This window comes from Molothrus ater, chromosome Z (assembly GCF_012460135.2).
Source record: "Molothrus ater isolate BHLD 08-10-18 breed brown headed cowbird chromosome Z, BPBGC_Mater_1.1, whole genome shotgun sequence".
In the NCBI taxonomy this organism is placed as follows: Eukaryota; Metazoa; Chordata; class Aves; order Passeriformes; family Icteridae; genus Molothrus; species Molothrus ater.
The window spans coordinates 62,952,743-62,970,848 of record NC_050511.2 but is presented as its reverse complement, the minus strand read 5'-3'; the positions used below and the strand labels follow the sequence as shown (position 1 = coordinate 62,970,848).

Here is an 18,106-nt window from a genome sequence, read left to right as displayed (position 1 = left end):
TTATACAGTTTTCTTACTATGAACTATAACATAAAATTTCACAGAGATCCTGTCCAGAAAGCATCTCAAACTGTCTTTCACATGTCACTTACATACACTGAACAAATGGGCTTTGAAAGAATTTCCTCCTTCCAAAGTAGGAGGAAGCTTAATTTGCTCATCTGCATTATCCATAGTGACTGCTTAGGGGTTTTTGTAGAGGTCTGAGGTGGCATTTTATTTAGCAGAGTAAGTAAATCTTTATTTTCTGGAAGGTAGATAGTCTATACACTAACAGTAATATAAGATTTCAAAAAAAATCAAGGGTTCTTTAAGTGAACAAGGACATAAGGACATACTGTAAGATATAAAATATTGCTGCATCTTTTAAAACTTGGATTTGAAAAGGTTTAAACACTGCAATTTGAATTCATGGACAAACAAATTTAAGTTTGGTTTGTTTTTTCCTTCTTCAATATTGCAGCTGTAGGTTATAATTATGTTTTCCATTCATATAATGTAGCATGTGTTTGGTTTTCAGGGAGAACTCAGAGTAATTACTGCTTGTCAAATGCTAAGTATTGCAATGAAAAAACGGTAGTCTTCATGTTCAGAGTCAAATTCAAAACTAGCATAAATGGTGTAACTATGCTGACTTCATTGTGTTCCCTTTTTTTATTTCATCTGAAAATCTGGCTCAAAATTTTGTAAAACTATTGATCTGTCAGAAATGTTTAACAGGGTATCCAAGTATATATTGTTTATATTTTTCATAATTAATAATATAGAAGACAGATTTATAGCAACTTTATTTCTACCCTTTTTCAGGTTTGTTAGAGAGCTACTGGAAAAGAAAGTAAGTAGTGCTCTTTATTGAAATCACTTCTGTATTCAGAAGATGCTGTGTGAACACATGAAATAATTAATCCTGCTATCCAAATCTGTTGTCTTAGTGACAAATCAATAAATATACATATGTCTGTGTAATAGACAGATATCATCACTCTGAAAAATGTTCTGGTCATGTTTCTCAGAGCAGAGCAATGTTCTGTGTGTTTCTCTTCTGAGTTTAAAAAACTCTTGTTAAGAAAGGTGGAGTTCAGTTTAGCACTTTTAGTATAGGGGTAGGCAGACTAATTGAAGGAATTCTCACCAGCAGAAATCACTATTTTTTTAGTAAAGTTACTAATCCACTATAAACTTAGTGTTTTGTGTCAGTGCATGTCTTAAAGTGTGTTTCTAATAACATTCATGCTTACACTCCAGTGGCAAAGATAGAAATTTACACTCCAGCATTATACACAGCAGTACTTTTCTTATCAGCCTTTGGTTTTCAGTGGCTTCTTTTGACATCCCACCTCAAAATATTCAAGAGCAGTTGCCTGGAGTTTAATGCCTAAACTGAATGTATCACGAGAGTAAGTTGGCTAATTTGCAAAGACCTGGGCTCCTTTTTTCTGGGAGATAATACAAGGAACTGCAGTCCAAGTTATCGCTTACTGGCTTGTGCTAAACTCTGGCCTTTGACTGGTGACAGAATTGCAATCCTGCTGACTATTGTTTTAGGAAAATTTTAATCTAGAGATGCAAGGTATAAACCTCTGTAGCTTTTAGTGTCTTCTCCCCTGTTTCCTACTGTATAGCATATTTGATTATATCACCATTCTTATGTAAGGAGTTCAGGGGTTTGTCGCTGTTATGAGTAAAGAGGATTGAAAGAGGAAGCCAAGAAAATGGCTTTGGTTTTATAGAAGCTTGCAGTTTTGCATCATTTTATCTTCAATGGTCATGGAAGTGTGACTGAAAAAAATCTGGTCATTCAACTGAATAACTTCTCATCATGCATTTAGACTGTCAGCAAATATCAAAAACTATCCAGTGTTGCTGAAGACTGGTGAAATTTCAGGGACTTGATGCAAGTTCAAATAAAAACACATTCTTTAATAAAGTTCATTAAAATTATGGTCAGAAACCCCCACTTTCATTCTCTGTTTCTGCAATGAGATGTCTAATGAAAAAAAGGAAATGACTATACAGCTTAATTTGAGTTGGCAAGGATGCAGTAAGCAGTAAGCAATGAAGACAAAATGTAATTGCTATGTAAATGCTTGTCTTATGGTTGCTGAAATATATATGTAGAATGCAAACCCCATCTTCTATTATTTTCAGTATCCCAGAGTACAGCCTATCATAACCCCCCGCTTTGGCCCCTCCTGCACAGAGGACTTGCTGAATGCCCTTGGGGATTTAGCACAGACCCACGATCTTCATGTGCAGGTAAGCTCTCAGAGCTCTGTGTGTCATTTAAGTGGTGTGGACAGACAGTGTGCTGACCATCTAAAGATGCCTTTGGGAGGAGATACATACCTGCTGCCTTGATCTCAGCATCCACTCTGTTGTAGGCGTCTTCTCTCTTTCACTTCACAATAACATTGTGTATTATTTTATCTATTATTTTAACATCTTCCTAAAATTGGAAGTGGAGCCATTGTGTCACCACATTACTGAGATGGACATGTGTACCATCTCATATCCCTTTGTTCCTTTAAGGAACAAGTGGAGCTACTTCTTTAGGCTCTATGAAAACTTGTTCAGGTGTGATGAAAAAAGAGATGCAAGGACTAGATGGAACTATAGGCTTTACAGGCACTATTTTTTATGAATATATATGTTTGGCACCAGTAGATTGCTCAGAAGGTTGCAATGTCAGGTTCAATGCTGTTTAAAGCACTTGCTCTATGTATTTTCTTATTCCAGAGTCACATAAGTGAGACTGAGGAAGAAATCAAACTTGTGGAAAACATGTTTCCTGCCTACCAGAATTACACTGAACTGTATGATAAAAACAAGCTGCTAACCAGCAAGGTAGCCACATTAAAAATTCCCAAATATGACTTAAATTAATCCATGTAGAGAATATGATGGCTTACTGTATTTACCTGAAAATTTTGTTTTGTTCTGTGAAGGTCAGTGACATCTGGGGAAAAGTAAATTTGTTTTATGTTCTCTGTTGAGGTGTTGGATCTTTAAACAAGCCCTCTGTGTTTCTAAGTATTTTAGAGGAAGTGAAAAAGAAACATATTTTATGCTTCCTGATTCATTTTCGAAAGGCTCCAAGGAAAATTACGGCAGTAGGAATAGAAGGAGGCTAGATAAAGCTGGTGGTGTAGGAACTGGTAATTCTTGACAGTACCTAGTTATCCTTATATTCCAAGGATGTTACCCAGTTTTTCCAGTTTACCTGAAGGTTTCTTCTGTGGTGTTACGTTACTACCAGCTTCATTTTCTTCCTATGGAGAAGCAGCCTTCTGTGTTGAATTCTAAACATCTACCTCACTTGCAGACAGCTGCACTTTATTGCTCTGACTATCCAAAAGCACTCTCACCTCATTTTACCAACTTATTTTACCGAGCTTTGACAGGCACACCAGCCCGAAGAATTGAAATTCATTACAGCTTTGTGCTGCTGAGAAAAATGTAATATACCTGCCCACAGTAATTACAGGCTAGAGACCCAGGGCACATCTAATTAGATAGTGGACTGCCCCTGCAAAAGTGAATATGAACAACCCAACTACAGTCAGCGTACCTAAACATCAGTCAAGTTCATTTAAAAATTTGAGACAGAATTTTCATATGCACAAGGGGCAGCTGGAAACTGCCAAGGAATTAGCTGCTGAGCCCCCATTTCTGTGTTTGAAATTTTACCCCAGTAAATGACTTGTTTACTGTCCTTTTTGCTGAGAAATCAATACAGACTAGAGAAGCATGTACACAGAATTAACCTTTGCTTTCTTAAGTGGTCCTTTGCATGCTGATTTGGTGTGCAAGTGTTCTAAAGAGCATATTTGTGCTGCAAAAGCACAGGTCTTAATTCTGTGACTTGTATGCACACAAGTGAAAATGGTCATGAAAAATCATGATTACTGATGCCTTCTGGAGTCAGGCTCCTGGATATTTGGGAAAGGATGATATTAAACACAAGCATAGCAGCAGAACCTCAGATATTGTCTCCCCATCCACTCAAACTAAGACACCAAATAAATTTTTTAAGTGTTTTTTTGGAGCTGTTGCTGAAATGTTTCTTTCCTTTTAAAAACAGCACAGATTGGCAGGGATATGGTTCAGTAGCTACCATATGTAGGTCCTTATCTGAAGATGTGGCTATTCTCTTTGTGTTTTCAGCTACAGTGAGCTTTATGAGTACAGATGAGAGGGGTACAGTGCCATTAGGTGATGCTCAGTGGAAGCAGTCTCAGTGCCATGCTCAATTTTATATGCAGATTGCAAGATCTAACAGAGCTCTTGCTCCTCTCTTTCAGTGGGCATTTGGCATATGAGGTAATGCCAATTAGATTTGAATGGGAATAATTGGTTTATCCACTATTAAATTATCCTATCCTATATTTCTATATTTTTCTTGTGAACTTATTTTTAAAGTCAGTTATGTTGGCTAAAAAGTAAAAGTAATTTATCAGTTGCATAAAAAATTAGATTATATTTTATGTAAAGGATATTTAATCTCGTTCTCTTTCCCTGGTGCAAACCTTTAGAGAGCTAATAGGAAACATGCTAAGAGGACATACATCTTCCATTTTATCTGATCTTTTCCTGGCCCCAGTACTTAATCTCTGTTAGCTACAAAATATAAATTGTGAGCTTGCTACAGCACTAGGACAACTGGGAAGTTCTTGCTTTTGTCTTTGGTCACAGCTGTCACTGCAAGAGCAATTATCCTGTATTCTTATATATAAAAAATGCAAAAAGCTGAAGGAATGATATGTCAGGCACACTGAAGTTAATCAGCTTTTGTGGGTTTTAAGAGCTTAATTCAAGAAGTGCATTAATTTCACTAAATGGTAACGTGTCCTTTTTGGCTATTTAAAGCAGTGCAGCAAACCTCACAGCCACAGAAATAAATGAAATATTGAGTAAATTTGTGATTCTCTTTTTCTTTAGACTGTGATGGCACATGCCTGTCATCTTTCTGAAGAAGAGCTGAAAGTTTTTAGTCTTCGTGGAGCTGCAATTTCACATTGCCCCAATTCTAACTTTTCGTAAGTTAAAAAAAAAAGGAATGGTGCATAATTAAATAAAGCTGTTGTTTGTGTAGTACCCTGAGTCAGTGCTACCATTGCAAAACTATGATATAGAAGCTATATGATACCTCATTACACCATAAATGACATATTGGATTGAACATGATTATTCATCATCCACTTCTGCATAGCATGCTCTGGACGAGTTTGTGGTCTTTCAGTTTAGTTATTGCATCTATATCCATATCTATATAATTACTTCTTTTCTAAAAATTTGTTTCTTTTGACTCTTCTGTCAGTGGTAGATGTCAGTGGCATCTCCCTTTCCCCCTGAAGTCTGCTAATTTTTGGGGAAATGGACTACAAAGTCTTCTTTCTGTTGGACAGACATGAGATACTGCATGGTATCCAGACAGAAATAAAACAAAACTTGTACACATTAAAGGAGAGTCTTTGTCATAAAATAGCTCTGCAGCCCTGCTTCTCCGGAACTTTTTCTGCATGTAGCACACAGAACATGTTTCTTCTTCCAATCCAGGATGTGCAGCGGTGTCTTAAATGTGCAAAAGGTTCTTGAACACAATGTGAAGCTTGGTCTTGGCACAGGTTAGTAGTTTCCTCTGAAAGTGTTTTTTTCTGGAAACCATTGGGAGATACATTCACCTGTTCATATTTAAAAGTCAGCATGTCTCCAATTTTTGGTCCTCCTTTGTTTTCTCCACTTGAGTAAGGAAGTGTAGACTATTGAAATTCTAGGGTTGGTCCAAAACTCTTTCAAAACAAATTTAAAAAATTAGTGAAGAGTTTTGTTGCTGTTGTGAGCTTAAACAGGACCTGACCATCAACTTTTCAGGTTTCTGTTTTTGTGTTGTGTTCTATTCACCTGACTGTGTGCGAGAGCACCTTTTTTGGGAATTATGCCTTCAGAGACAGTGCTTAGCTGTAGAACTTGTTTGGTTTACATATTCGCTTCAGAACTTTGAATTAAAACTTATAGAAATTTAACATAGAGATTTATACTCAAAACTTGTTTCTAAGACTCTGATCCTTTCTAGATGTTGCCGGTGGATATTCAGCTTCTATGCTTGATGCTATCAGGAAAACAATGGTGGCATCTAATAGCCTTCAGATCAATAAAGTGAATGAAACAGGACTAACCCTTCAAGAAGCTTTTCAGCTAGCCACTCTGGGAGGAAGCCAAGGTAAGAAGAAAATTCTTTTGTGTATACACAGAGAGCTACAACTCTCTTTGATTATATGTCTCCCTGTCTTCATGGGAGATTCATGGATTTTCTGGTCCAGAGTAAAATCTAACTGGTAGGCAGAGATAATCCTTCAGTTTCTCATACTCACACTAGGCTTTTTAGAGAAGAGTACTCTATTAATGCTGAGAGTTTAATAACAAAATCTTAATGGCTTTTCAGGGTTGTACATTTGCTGTGCAAAGATCCTCAGACTAAGTCATAAGGCTGTAAGTGCTTGTCTATTTATTGTACCAGCTGGAAATTTGTTTTCTCAGCAACCATCACCTAGAAGAAAAACTGCAATTACTGTAAAATCATGCATTCTATTTGTTATGAGTTTCTAATTTTGCTTGCGCTTTTTGAGCTGTCAGTGAGGCAGTTTGTTGCAAATCAAAACATTATGCAAATCACTCCTCATTCAGGGAAGAAGAGAAAAACAGGCTTTCCACCATGGTTGTTCAACACAATTGCATTTGCAGAATGCAGTCATATAGTATATGGGTTATCCAGTTTTGGAGAACCAATTTTGCTGTAATCAGTGTGCACATAAAAATAGATACAATTAAAAAAAGTTTTAATGTAACTGGTATGATTTAGCAGAGAGGAAATCCACATATAAGTGAAAACCTATTATTGTTTCAGTTACCAGAAATGAGCTCACTACCTTCTAAAGCACTGGTCCCAAATCTTCTCAGTGTAACCTGCCTGTAGCTGCCAAAAAGCTCCACTGGGAATTATTAATGGAAGCTTAAAAGATGTAGTGAAAATGTTGTCAATCAGGTCTTCTCAGAACTGAGTTTGAATTCCTGGAGAGTGTAATGGGGAAAATAGAGAAGACAGAAGATGAGCAGGGAACAAATAGTGTTCTTTTTCCTGCAATATATACTGTTCCACAAAGTGTGAGAATAAACTAGCTGAGACACAGAAAGGAAGACTTATAAAAATTCCAAACTCATATGTGGCTTCCCTTCCCAGATACTCCTATAGCTATAGGAGTATAGTATAACTCCTATAGTGTTTTTTCTATATTAGGTTTCCTTAGTAAGGTGTTAATTTTTTTAATTGATTTTAAGCTGTTTTATCCTTACTGAATCAATTTTAAGGGTAGAATATAAATTATTTCTACAAGCTTCCAGTAGCCTGATACTGAAAGGGAAAATTTCAATAGCAGAAATTTAAATGAGTGATTTTTTTTTTTGGAATAGTTTGCTTTGTTAAGACTCCTAAACACTTATCACCCTCTTGTGTTTAATCTAAAAATTGCATTCTGCTCAAAAACCTGAAGGAACATGAGATAATTTTTGTTGAAACTAGTAGGTAATCAAAATATTTCAGAATTTGTAGGAGTTTAAATGTCTTTAAGATATTGTGATATTCCTGCCACTCACAAACTTCAATGACTTCTTAAAGTAACTTCAAGACTGAATTTCCTTTATCAGTGCAATCTGAAAACAAATAAATTATTTGCAGGTATTATGCTCTTTGATGACTTACTTTCAGAGTACTGGAAAAATAGATTTAATTCACAGGTACTTTCTAGAAATTAAAAGGGTCCTAATTTATTTCTAAAGATGCACAGGGGTTTCTCTTTAGGAATTCTAAGCACTTGCAAGCTGAAGTCCCTGTCCCTGAAGATGAATTTATAGGTTTTCAGGGCATGTGGACCTGAGAACTTGTAGTTGTAATGAAATTTTGAAAAAATAAAGCTAAATAGTAGACCACAAGGCAAGCCATACGGGTAGGTATAAGACCTTCAGACTGGTTATGATTATTTCTCCACACCATATTATTATTTGTTCCTGCTAATTGCAATTAGATACCACTGGATACCTCTTCTATTATCATATTACTATTGCAATATGTCTATAAAAACTTTCAAAATTGCTTAAACTTTTTAAAAAATGCAGTCTAATACTGCCTTAGCAAGATGAATGTTATTATATGCTTTACTGTTTCTCATTGCCCCATTTGGAGTTCGAATGCTTTTGGAATATAATCTATTGTTTCTTAAGTGCTAACATACTATTCAATTTGTTTTTGGCTTTTTCCTTGTAATCATCTAAATTTTTGTTTGTCTTAAGAATATTTCAAGTAAGTTCCAGGTACTTCTACATGGTGGGAGGAGGCTGGTCCTGAAGACATGTTTGTGAGTTTATTTTCTTCCTCAGCTTTAGGACTGGATGGTGTGATTGGAAACTTTGAGGTGGGAAAAGAATTTGATGCCCTGCTAATCAACACAAAGGCTTCAGACAGCCCTTTTGACTTGTTCTCTGCTGATGATTTTGAGGTAATCAGAACAGGATTGATGATCAAAACATGAATGGAAGTGATGTGGGGAAGGTCCACGATACAGACAGAAAAGGTTTCTTGAGAGTGATTCTGGTGGCAGGAATTGGGTGTACTATACCTCTGCTGTCTGTGCTTCAGCCTGCATGTTCCATGGGGTTTTTGTTCATCAGAATCTTGCTGACCCCAGTGACAGTGCCATAACGCCATCAGCAAAAATGCATGTAATATTTTTAATGCATATTTTATTAGCCCAAGATTACAGTTACAATTACAGTTATGTATTTGCAGTGACAAATGGCAGCGAAGAATAAACAATTTATTTTTAGTCAATACTTAGAGCTCAGACTGAAAAATGTCAGCCTGTTCCCAGAGAAAGATTAGGTTGCCATTTCTGCATTGCTGTTACAAAATGAAGTCAGCACTCAAGATAGCTATTTTGAGTTAGAAGCACAGTTTTTATGTTAAGTTAAAGCAGTGCTGGTTTTATGGTAGGGAAACATCTTCTCATTCAAAAACCTTCTCTGACCAAAAAAGATAGTTAAGAGCAGTTACTTGAGTTTATAGATGTGGTCAGACTACCTGGAAACAATTCCAGTTCTGTAAAAAGAATTATTTTTAAGTTTAAATATAAACCTTTTAAGCTAAGTTATTGGTCCTTAGCACTTTACAAAAATTTAAATTTTGCCTTGTTTTCAAAAAGCAAATTATGTATATATATAAAATATGTATATATATATATTAAGTTTTGATTTCACTATTACTAAGAATATTTAGGAGAAGTGTTATTATCAGTTCTTTCAAGCTTCAAATGATTATGAATCAGGACAGCACATACTGACTGCTTTCTGAATTTTTTTTCTCCCATTTTTTTAAAGGACACTCTCCAGAAGTTCCTGTATCTAGGTATGTTTTGAATTTCAGTTCAAGTTGAATTCTCATTTCCTATATCAAATATCTCAATTAATATTTGGGTTAATAATAAATTTATTTTTACATAAGTGTACATTTGTTTGCTGTAATTAAATATATTTATTCAACTATTATATGAACAGTAACATGTCCCAAATAATTAGCATTAATATTTGACATTAATAAATACAAACTGGCTTATAATTATAATTGTTTGTAAATATGTCTGGGCAGTGTCTGGGCTGGGGCTGTGCTGTTGCTGTGTTGCGATGTTGGGGTGCCTGGTGCCAGCTGTGGCCACAGCTGTGTCGTGCTGTAATGAGACTTTTGCCTTTCTGAGGAGCTGTCTCACCAGCTTTCTTGGTGGCTGGTTCGAAGCCAGTTCAGATACTGTGTAATAAATCATTTTCTGTACAGATACATAATATTTTGGGGGTTTGGATCTACTGGATATACAGAAAATCCATTGCACTATTGCAGCAGCTGAATGCTATGTTTATTTTTTTTTAAACACATGGGCTGATAAAATATTTATTAATTTTTGTGGTAGACCTGACTATTTCTCTTCAAATGGACTTTCTTAGTCCTAGGAAATAGTTGCTGCAAATAATGTGTTCCAAAACTGTTTTTGTAGACTGCATAATTGTCATTAATTAAATCAGTGTTTGTATTTATGAGCAAACCTCAGTTTTGACCATGTTATTTCAGGTGATGATCGGAATATTTCGGAAGTGTATGTGGCTGGAAAGCAAGTGGTTCCTTTTTCAAGCTCTGTATAAATCCATTTTCTGTTTGCAAAATATTCTGCTTACATTCTGCATCTGATTTGGAAAAGATTGATTAAGTGCAGTGCCTGATCATCAGGAATGACACCTCAATTTTGGATAATGTTAAAAACTTGCATATATTGAAAATTTTGTTAGACCTTTCAAGAACTACTATACTGAAATTTTTCATAGTTCTAGAGGGAATGGCTATTTAAATTTCTTTGTAAAAATAGCATTTTGCATTGATTGGGGATTTGATGAATACCTTATTTAAAGAGGACACCTGCTGCTCTATTTAATAATAGCATAGGAATCATTATGTGGTACAATGAGATGCTCATTTTCTATAGGAATTTAAATAAAAAACCCAGTGCTTGTAAATTGATTCTGCTGGTAATGAATATCATGGAAGACTGCAATTTCCATAATATTATTATCAAGTATGGAAAAATCAATGTCCTTTTGGAGAATGTAGTTTTCAGTTTTTTCCATGAGCTTTAAAAAAAATTAATTTAAAACATTATTTTTTAAGAAGAGTTAAGTCAGAAGTGTGTGTTTATAAATAAGTAAGGGTCCTTATTTAAGAGTTTAGGATTGTCATTTGTAGTCAGACACTCCATTGAATTACCTTGATCTGAGTGATGGCTGAATGAAACTTCTCTTAAATTAGAAGCAGGCACTAAGATATCTCTGCAGGCTACACAAAGGCAAACAAATTAAGAGGGTTTTCTGGACTAGAGTAAGTACTTCATTTAGTTTGGCATCCTGCAGAATCTTCCCAAACTCATTTGCTCCTGACTGTTCAGACAGGATGATATGATGATGTCCCTTCTCCTTTCTGTAAGGGAAGTGAATGTATTTAAAATTTTCCAGGAGAAACGGTCTCTTTCTGGCCATTATCACCTTTGACTTGAGGTGAAAATCATCACTGAAAAAAGCAGCTCAGCTTTACTGTGCTCTTTGCGTTTTTCAATGTGGCAGCCATAATTCCAGTCCTGTATAATTCCAGGATTCCAGGTAAAAAAATATGCCCTTTTTGTTTTGGAAATCTGTGTGACTTCCTTTCCTAAAATGGCATATTTCCCTGCCCTTTTTGGTTTTTGTTTGTGGTTTTTTTGGGGGTTTTTTTCGGGTTTTTTGTTTGTTTGGGTTTTTTTGTTTTTGTTTGGTTTTTTTTGTTTTGTTTTGTTTTTAAATTTTTTTTATTTATTTTTTTAGATTTGTTTGATGAGGGGATTTCTTCTTGTTTATTACATTTTTGCAACACAAAGAATGTGCGCTTTAATTTCAGGGTCATTAGAGACCAATATTGTATTTAGATACTGTAAACATGTGTTGAATATGGTTTTAAGGCCTACTTCAAACTTCTTTGATTTCACTAAGCCTTGTTTCGCACTTTTATCTCACTGCCTGGGGATATAGGACTTACCTCTGTTTACAAAACAAGGGAGGTCACTGCACCAAAGTTTCACTACGTGTCTACTTCAGAGAGAGTGCTTGGCCAATGCCACTCATAATGTTCTGATTTTACAAGAATTTTCAGAGCTTATGTATTGTTATGATTATGCCTACATGAGACAGCATAGCGTCAAGGGGAAGTGTAACAGCTAATTTGGGCACTTAAAGCAGTACAGTCAGTGTTCAATGTGGTTTTCTTGCCAAAGCTGAGGGGCTGTACCAACACCAGGGAATGACCAGGAGGTGCCTTGCAGGCATCACCTGGATGCTGCCACTCACTGGAAGCTGGCTCAGGTGTCCTCCTGCTTGCTGCACCGTGCTGCTGCCTGCCAAGGCACAGCCCTCCTACCCTCTATGTTCCAAGACTCCTAAGGCTCTAGGAGTCAAGATCTAAGGATTAAGATTTACACATTCCATCAGGGTGTCTTCTCAACCATTATGTTTTGCATGTGTCCCAATCACCAACACAGCTGCACACTTGTTCAGCAAATAACAACCTTCAGCTTTCTAGCTTGCTTTCCTGATTCAGGGACATTTATTCTCGTGAATTTTACATGAATTTAATTGACCAAATTTCACATTTCAAAACCAAAGAACTGTGAGACACATGTTTTAATCCTCCCAGTTACTGTTTGAAACTATTTTTAGGGAATTACATGGTTTTCAGCTTTGGCTTTCCTGGGTGAAGAAAGATCACACAGGCTTGTGTACAATGTATGCTAGTGCCCTACTTCTTTGTCTCCAGAGCTATGAATTAAATCAATGCTTTTATTTTAGTGGTAGTCTTAACTGTCTCTGACTTAATTGTTTTCCCATTATTTTGTGGTGTTTTTAAGAAAGGGATTCAGCATTTCTTAAAATACTTTTTGGGGGGGGGACAGGTTGCTTATTTGTAATATGAGAACATGCTAAAACTTTAACAAGTTCAGGACTACACTGCTGGCCCACTTACAAAGGGACTCTCCTGAATAACTGCTGCCAATGAGCTTTGTATCTGAATTTTTACTGGGTCATGAGAAGTTTGACTCCTGTTAAATTCAGGGACAAAGTAGGAACTCCTCTTTTGATTATAGCTTTTTTAATGTCTAGTATCCAGACATTACCCAGACATAGCAATGGAAAATCATCTTTTTAAGAATCTCAGCTGGAGGAGGAGCTCTGCCTGCAGGTAGTACCCTGGTTGCCTGCAGCACTCTGCAATGCCCAAGATGGATTACATTAAATGCTGAGATGTGAAGGAAAGAAGTCTGAATTTGATGTTTGAGAAGCCAGTGGAGGAGTTGACATAAAAAATAAACTGATGATCTTTTGACAGCAGCATTTAAATAGATTTGAATGGAGAAAAAATGTGCTGCCAGAAAAGCTAAGTGGGGTCATCTAAGGCAGTCCCAAAAGCTTGTTCAGTGGAAGATGGCTTATGCACAAAAATTTAAAGGTTTTAGATCATACAAAGAATGTAATAATCAGAATTCTCTGAAGTAATTTAGGGAAAATTACTCACTAAGGATCACTAAGGATCCCACTGTAAAGTCTTGGTCCTTGAGACTCTGTGCCTGTGTGTAGATTGCCAAGATGTTTGTTAGGTGGGGGAGAATCAGTGGATTAAAGGGGTTACTGCTGAAATTTACACATGCACACTATGTGCATCTCAAGACTACATCTATTCTGCTTCCTTGGATAGATGCCCCTACTGCATATGCACTTTGAGGCAGGCCAATAATGGGTTCAGATTCTTAGTGTCTCTTTTGGAGACTGGAGAATATTTGGAAGGCAGCTTAATTCTTGTATAGCAAACCACCCTGCAAAGTGAACCAAGGTCCAACAAGGGAGAATGATTGGGAATTTAGAACAGCACTGTTGTCTCAAACCAAAATGCTAATTGAGGCTAGAACTTGAACTATTCCCCATCTGTCCTCATCCTGTCACAGAACTCAGTAGCTGAATACAAATTGAAGCAACCCTCTTCTACCTTCCTCCCTTTCCCCCAACACTACCCCCTTAAAAAAACTAAACAACCAAAAAAACCCCAAACCTTAAGATGAAACAACTGAACATTAAGAGGATATGAGTATGTGGAAGAAAATAAAGGAATAATTTTCAGTCAGTATAAATTGAAAAATATGACAGTTTAAATTGATTGATTAAAGATAAAACCTCTGGAAAAATGTGCATGCAACAGATTCCAGATGTCTCTCCCCACAAGTTTTCTTACCAGATGGTGGATGAGATCTTTCTTTCTTAATATGTCTTTATGTTCAATGGTAGCACGCCATTCAGACAAAGGAAAAAAAAGGGTATTTGTGTAAAGCTTGCTTGTTGGGACAATATACTTACTGTGTTCTATGGTCAGATGAGCACTTATTTATTATAAATAGAATGCATTTGAATTACTGTTATATGTTGATCTCATTGTGTCACTTTAGGTTTTGAAATACTAGTAAGAATTGCCTATGCATTATGCAGCATTATTTGAATTATTCATGTGTGGCAAGTGGAGTTCTGCACTTTAAAATGTTGCCTTGGCCTAATGTTTATATTTATGCTGTATTTTTGTGTAATCCTAAGGTTTTGTAGGGGGAAAAAAGTGTATTTTTTCACTGTATCAAAATTTTCAGTAAGTTGGCTTTCTTTTAGAAAAGGGAACTTTAAAATTACCCTGTCTAAAATTCTGTGCCTGATTATACACTCATGAATAGAAAGAATTATAATGGTTTTATGAACTTGAATAGTAACATTTAATGTAAAAAGAAGTGAAGATAAATAGAATTTTTTCAAATACAATTATTATAATGCAATGCAAATTAGCAAAAGGTATTACTGTTGAATAGCTACAGTTAAATTGAGGAAAAGAGAACATAGTTATTCTTGATTATTCATTTAAAAAGAATACTTAAGCCCAGGTTCTTTCAAAGGATATCCCAGTTTTAAAAGGAAAAGACATTGATGTCATTACTCAGATGACCTGTTTAAAATTATTATTTTAAACATTTCTAGGAACAATCCATAACAAATCATAAGGTGGACATCTTTGAAAGTTCTGGATTTTCATTAGTAAGCTATGCTGCTTTATTTGCAGCCTGGTATTTCTTACACATACCTGTAAAATGATATTGTAGAGTCACAGAATAATCTAGGCTGGAAGGGATCCTCAGGGATCATTGTGTCCAGCTCCTGGCCCTACATAGCACCATCCCCAAGGACAGGGAAAAAATTAATTTCAGAAGACATTTGAAAATACTGGTAGCAGAATACAAAATACTGCAAAGTAGAAAGGAAATCGATCTGAGGAGCTCATAAAAGGAAGATGATATGTCAGTAAAATTTTAGGTGTGAAATGCTCAGAGAAAAAGATACAATCCCAGGTAATGATCTGTAAGATCATGGATGTCATTCCTTCTAAAAGTCGTGGAGGTCCAAAACCTGACCAAGTTTCCAAAGCAGTTCCTTACGTACTTAATTATACAGGCCCAGTTACCTGCTCATGGCATAATTATGTAACTCTTCACAGCTTCTGGAGCTCGGCTCCAAGATTTAAATCAAAATTACCAGTAATGGCTCCAGAGGAAACGTAACATAAGGGCATATTATGTTTTATCTACACCTGTCCTGTGAAACATTTAGCACTGGCCAGAACCGAGGCTGAATTAGTCTGGTCCCAGTGAAGAATTTCTGTTTGTGCATGCCCCAGACATCATTCCTTGTCATGTGCCTGGTGATGCAGTGACAACTCAGTCCAGCACAGGCAAACAGTCTGGTGAGACTGAAGTACTGAATGCAAACTGTTTTAAATATCAGATTGTTTAGAAATTAAGCTCATTGCTGAGACCAATGCATACATTTTAAATCACACAATCATATATCTAGTACTGAACTTCTAGACACTAGGACTTCGGCTTAAATCTGTGGGGTTTTTAAGCCCTTGCACTAAATGTGCAACAACTCACGCTTCTCTCAACAGAGAAACCAGCAAATGACATCCCCAAGGTACGAAAAAGAGTAACAACAAAAACAACAAATACCATTCTTGGGAAGCCAAAAGGACATCAGCAGCATTAACAACAATCTGTTGTTTGAAGTTAATAGAACTGTTGGTTTATGTGGAAAGGCTGAGCTATGTTTTTGGGAGGCAGTTTCCTGGAAACTTCAGTGGAAATTCTTTCTTAGAAAATGCCCAGAATCAACGTGCTCCAACCAAAAGGTCCTTTGTGGCTTCTGCAGAGGCAGTCACTTCTGCAGAAGTGAATGCCTTATTCATGCCTAGACCCTCACTTCTTTACCCTGTCATGACTCGTGTGTATTAGCTTTAATTCTGGTATTGGTTTGTGGTTTCTCATAGACTGAGTCTTAGTTTGAAAATAACTATGGTAAAGGAGTGGAGCTGAGGGAAGGATAAGGATAAATGGCAATCTTACACCAGTCTGCCTAATGCTCCAACACAAAATATTTGTCCCACCAGGTAGATGATGTTACGTTTGCACAGCTCTTAGACTCAATGATTTGGCTTAATGACTTGAGTCAACTCGTAACAATTAAACTCAGTCAAGGCTAGGACATAAACTATGAACAGCTGACAAACACATTGTTTTACTGTATATTACAGTTTATGTACTGTGTACATAAACTATGAACAGCTGACACCTATTGTTTTATTGTGATCTGCACTTAAACCATCAGCAGCTTTCCTTGGCCAAGTGCCCCTAGGCATATTTAGATACAGAAAACTGGAGATAAGCCAGCAGGAGAAGGCGCCAGTTTCAGTGACAACTGAAGGCTCTAAACTGCATCCTATCTGGCCTTGTGGCTTTGGAGCTGGGTTGTGTACTCCTCTAACAACTTTTAGTGATGGAGCTTTTAGAAAGGATTAGCATGTGCTCCTTACCTGAGGATGTTTGCATCCCTTGCTTCAAGACAAATTTTCTTTCCCCAAAGGAGAGTTCACATCTTGCTGAAGTAATTTTTTCTGATGCTGATTTGTCTGCTTGTCACCTGTTGTGCATAAGCTCTGGTTCATGTGAAATGCCTAACTGGAGTTAATGTTGTTGAATTTATCCTTCCTTTTGTACTTGTGCAGTTTCAAGGAAGAACAATGTATTAGGAGAAATGGTATATGCGATTTCCACTGTTCTGCTTGGTTTTGGTCATGCTAAATAGGAAGTCATGTACTGTTGAAACAAAATAAAGAGGCCTTGTGTTTACACCAACCCTTGTATCTTTCTGTATTTGACTTTTGAGAAGAAAGAGAAAGCTGACAAGCTGACTAATAAACAATGAAGGGCAAAATACACAGCAACATACCCTGTTCTCTGGGGAACCTGGGCAACCCCCCCATCACAGGAATTTGCAAAAGGGCATCTTTTTTCAGATTCAAAGCTCTTACAGGTTTTGATGTATATTTATTACCAAATTGCTGGCTTCATAAATCAAAGCCAGTGTTTAGTAGCCACTTTATGTTTTTTGTGTTGAAGTATACTGTCCTGAAATGCTTGCTTCTTCTGCTTAACAAGAGTCACATCTCCTTTGATGTGTGTTTCTTCACTTTCTTATTTTTCAAAGTTTAGACATAAAAATCTCCTCAGTCTAAGCATCTGTGAAACTCACCAGAAGCGTATTTTGTTAAAACAAACTGCCATAAGAGGACCACTAATTACACACTGAGGAATTGTATACTGAAATGTTGAGAATTATGTGCAAGCTGTTATCAACTCGCTCAAAATTTTGTGCACAAGAAATAAAGCTGTTCTCTATTTTCAACAACCAGCAGAAAATAGAAGTGAAAGAAAACTTCTTTATAGACTACTTTTCTTACTAAGAGGGTCTGTTTAGGCTTTCAGCATGGGAATTCTGCTTCTTGACACTTTACTTTTGAAAAACACCATTAAGAAATGCTTTTGCAGTATTTCACTGGAGTACTCTGTTGAAACTTACCTGTTTAAAGTAGTGTGAGCCCCAGATGCGAGCACAGTTCTTATGCTGTAGAGGATTTCCAAGACAATTTGAAAATCTGAGAGCCTTTGGTATGCTCTCAGTAAATCTTAGTATATAAATTGTCGGTTTCATTTCAATGAGTTGGTGCAGGCTCAGTTTGTACAAGTGAAAACAAAGTTTGCAATCCCCCCAAAAATTCACTGAATAATCCTGAATACTTTGTCAACATAAATTTATCAGTCTTATCCCATGACTGTAAAGCAGAAATTCTTTTGGTTTGAGATCAGATACTGGATCATTTATATTTCAGCTTAATGGGTTTGCAGTTCATGACTTAAGAGCATAGTTAAAATGCAAAATGCAGATTGCTTGCCCTATGTTTGTAATCAGCTGTCTTCCTTTCAAAGCATGTGACCATCTTCTTGCATTATTTTAAATTAAATATGGCCTTTAGGAATTACCTTAAAAATACAGCATAAAGGCCATGAAATCAAGC

At 36.4% G+C, this 18,106-nt stretch overlaps 1 protein-coding gene across 1 annotated transcript in view; it reads left to right on the top strand.

The window, feature by feature from the left end:
* Positions 1–16,886, top strand: part of GDA (guanine deaminase) — a 29,929-nt gene extending 13,043 nt beyond the window's left edge. The window contains exons 6-14 of the mRNA XM_036402934.2: positions 808–835; positions 2,149–2,256; positions 2,737–2,844; positions 4,939–5,036; positions 5,557–5,624; positions 6,074–6,220; positions 8,431–8,549; positions 9,427–9,454; positions 10,169–16,886. Coding sequence (XP_036258827.1) covers positions 808–835; positions 2,149–2,256; positions 2,737–2,844; positions 4,939–5,036; positions 5,557–5,624; positions 6,074–6,220; positions 8,431–8,549; positions 9,427–9,454; positions 10,169–10,239 — 775 coding nt within the window. The 3' untranslated portion in view covers positions 10,240–16,886. The remainder of the gene's footprint in view (positions 1–807; positions 836–2,148; positions 2,257–2,736; positions 2,845–4,938; positions 5,037–5,556; positions 5,625–6,073; positions 6,221–8,430; positions 8,550–9,426; positions 9,455–10,168) is intronic.
* The last annotated feature ends 1,220 nt before the right edge of the window (positions 16,887–18,106 follow it).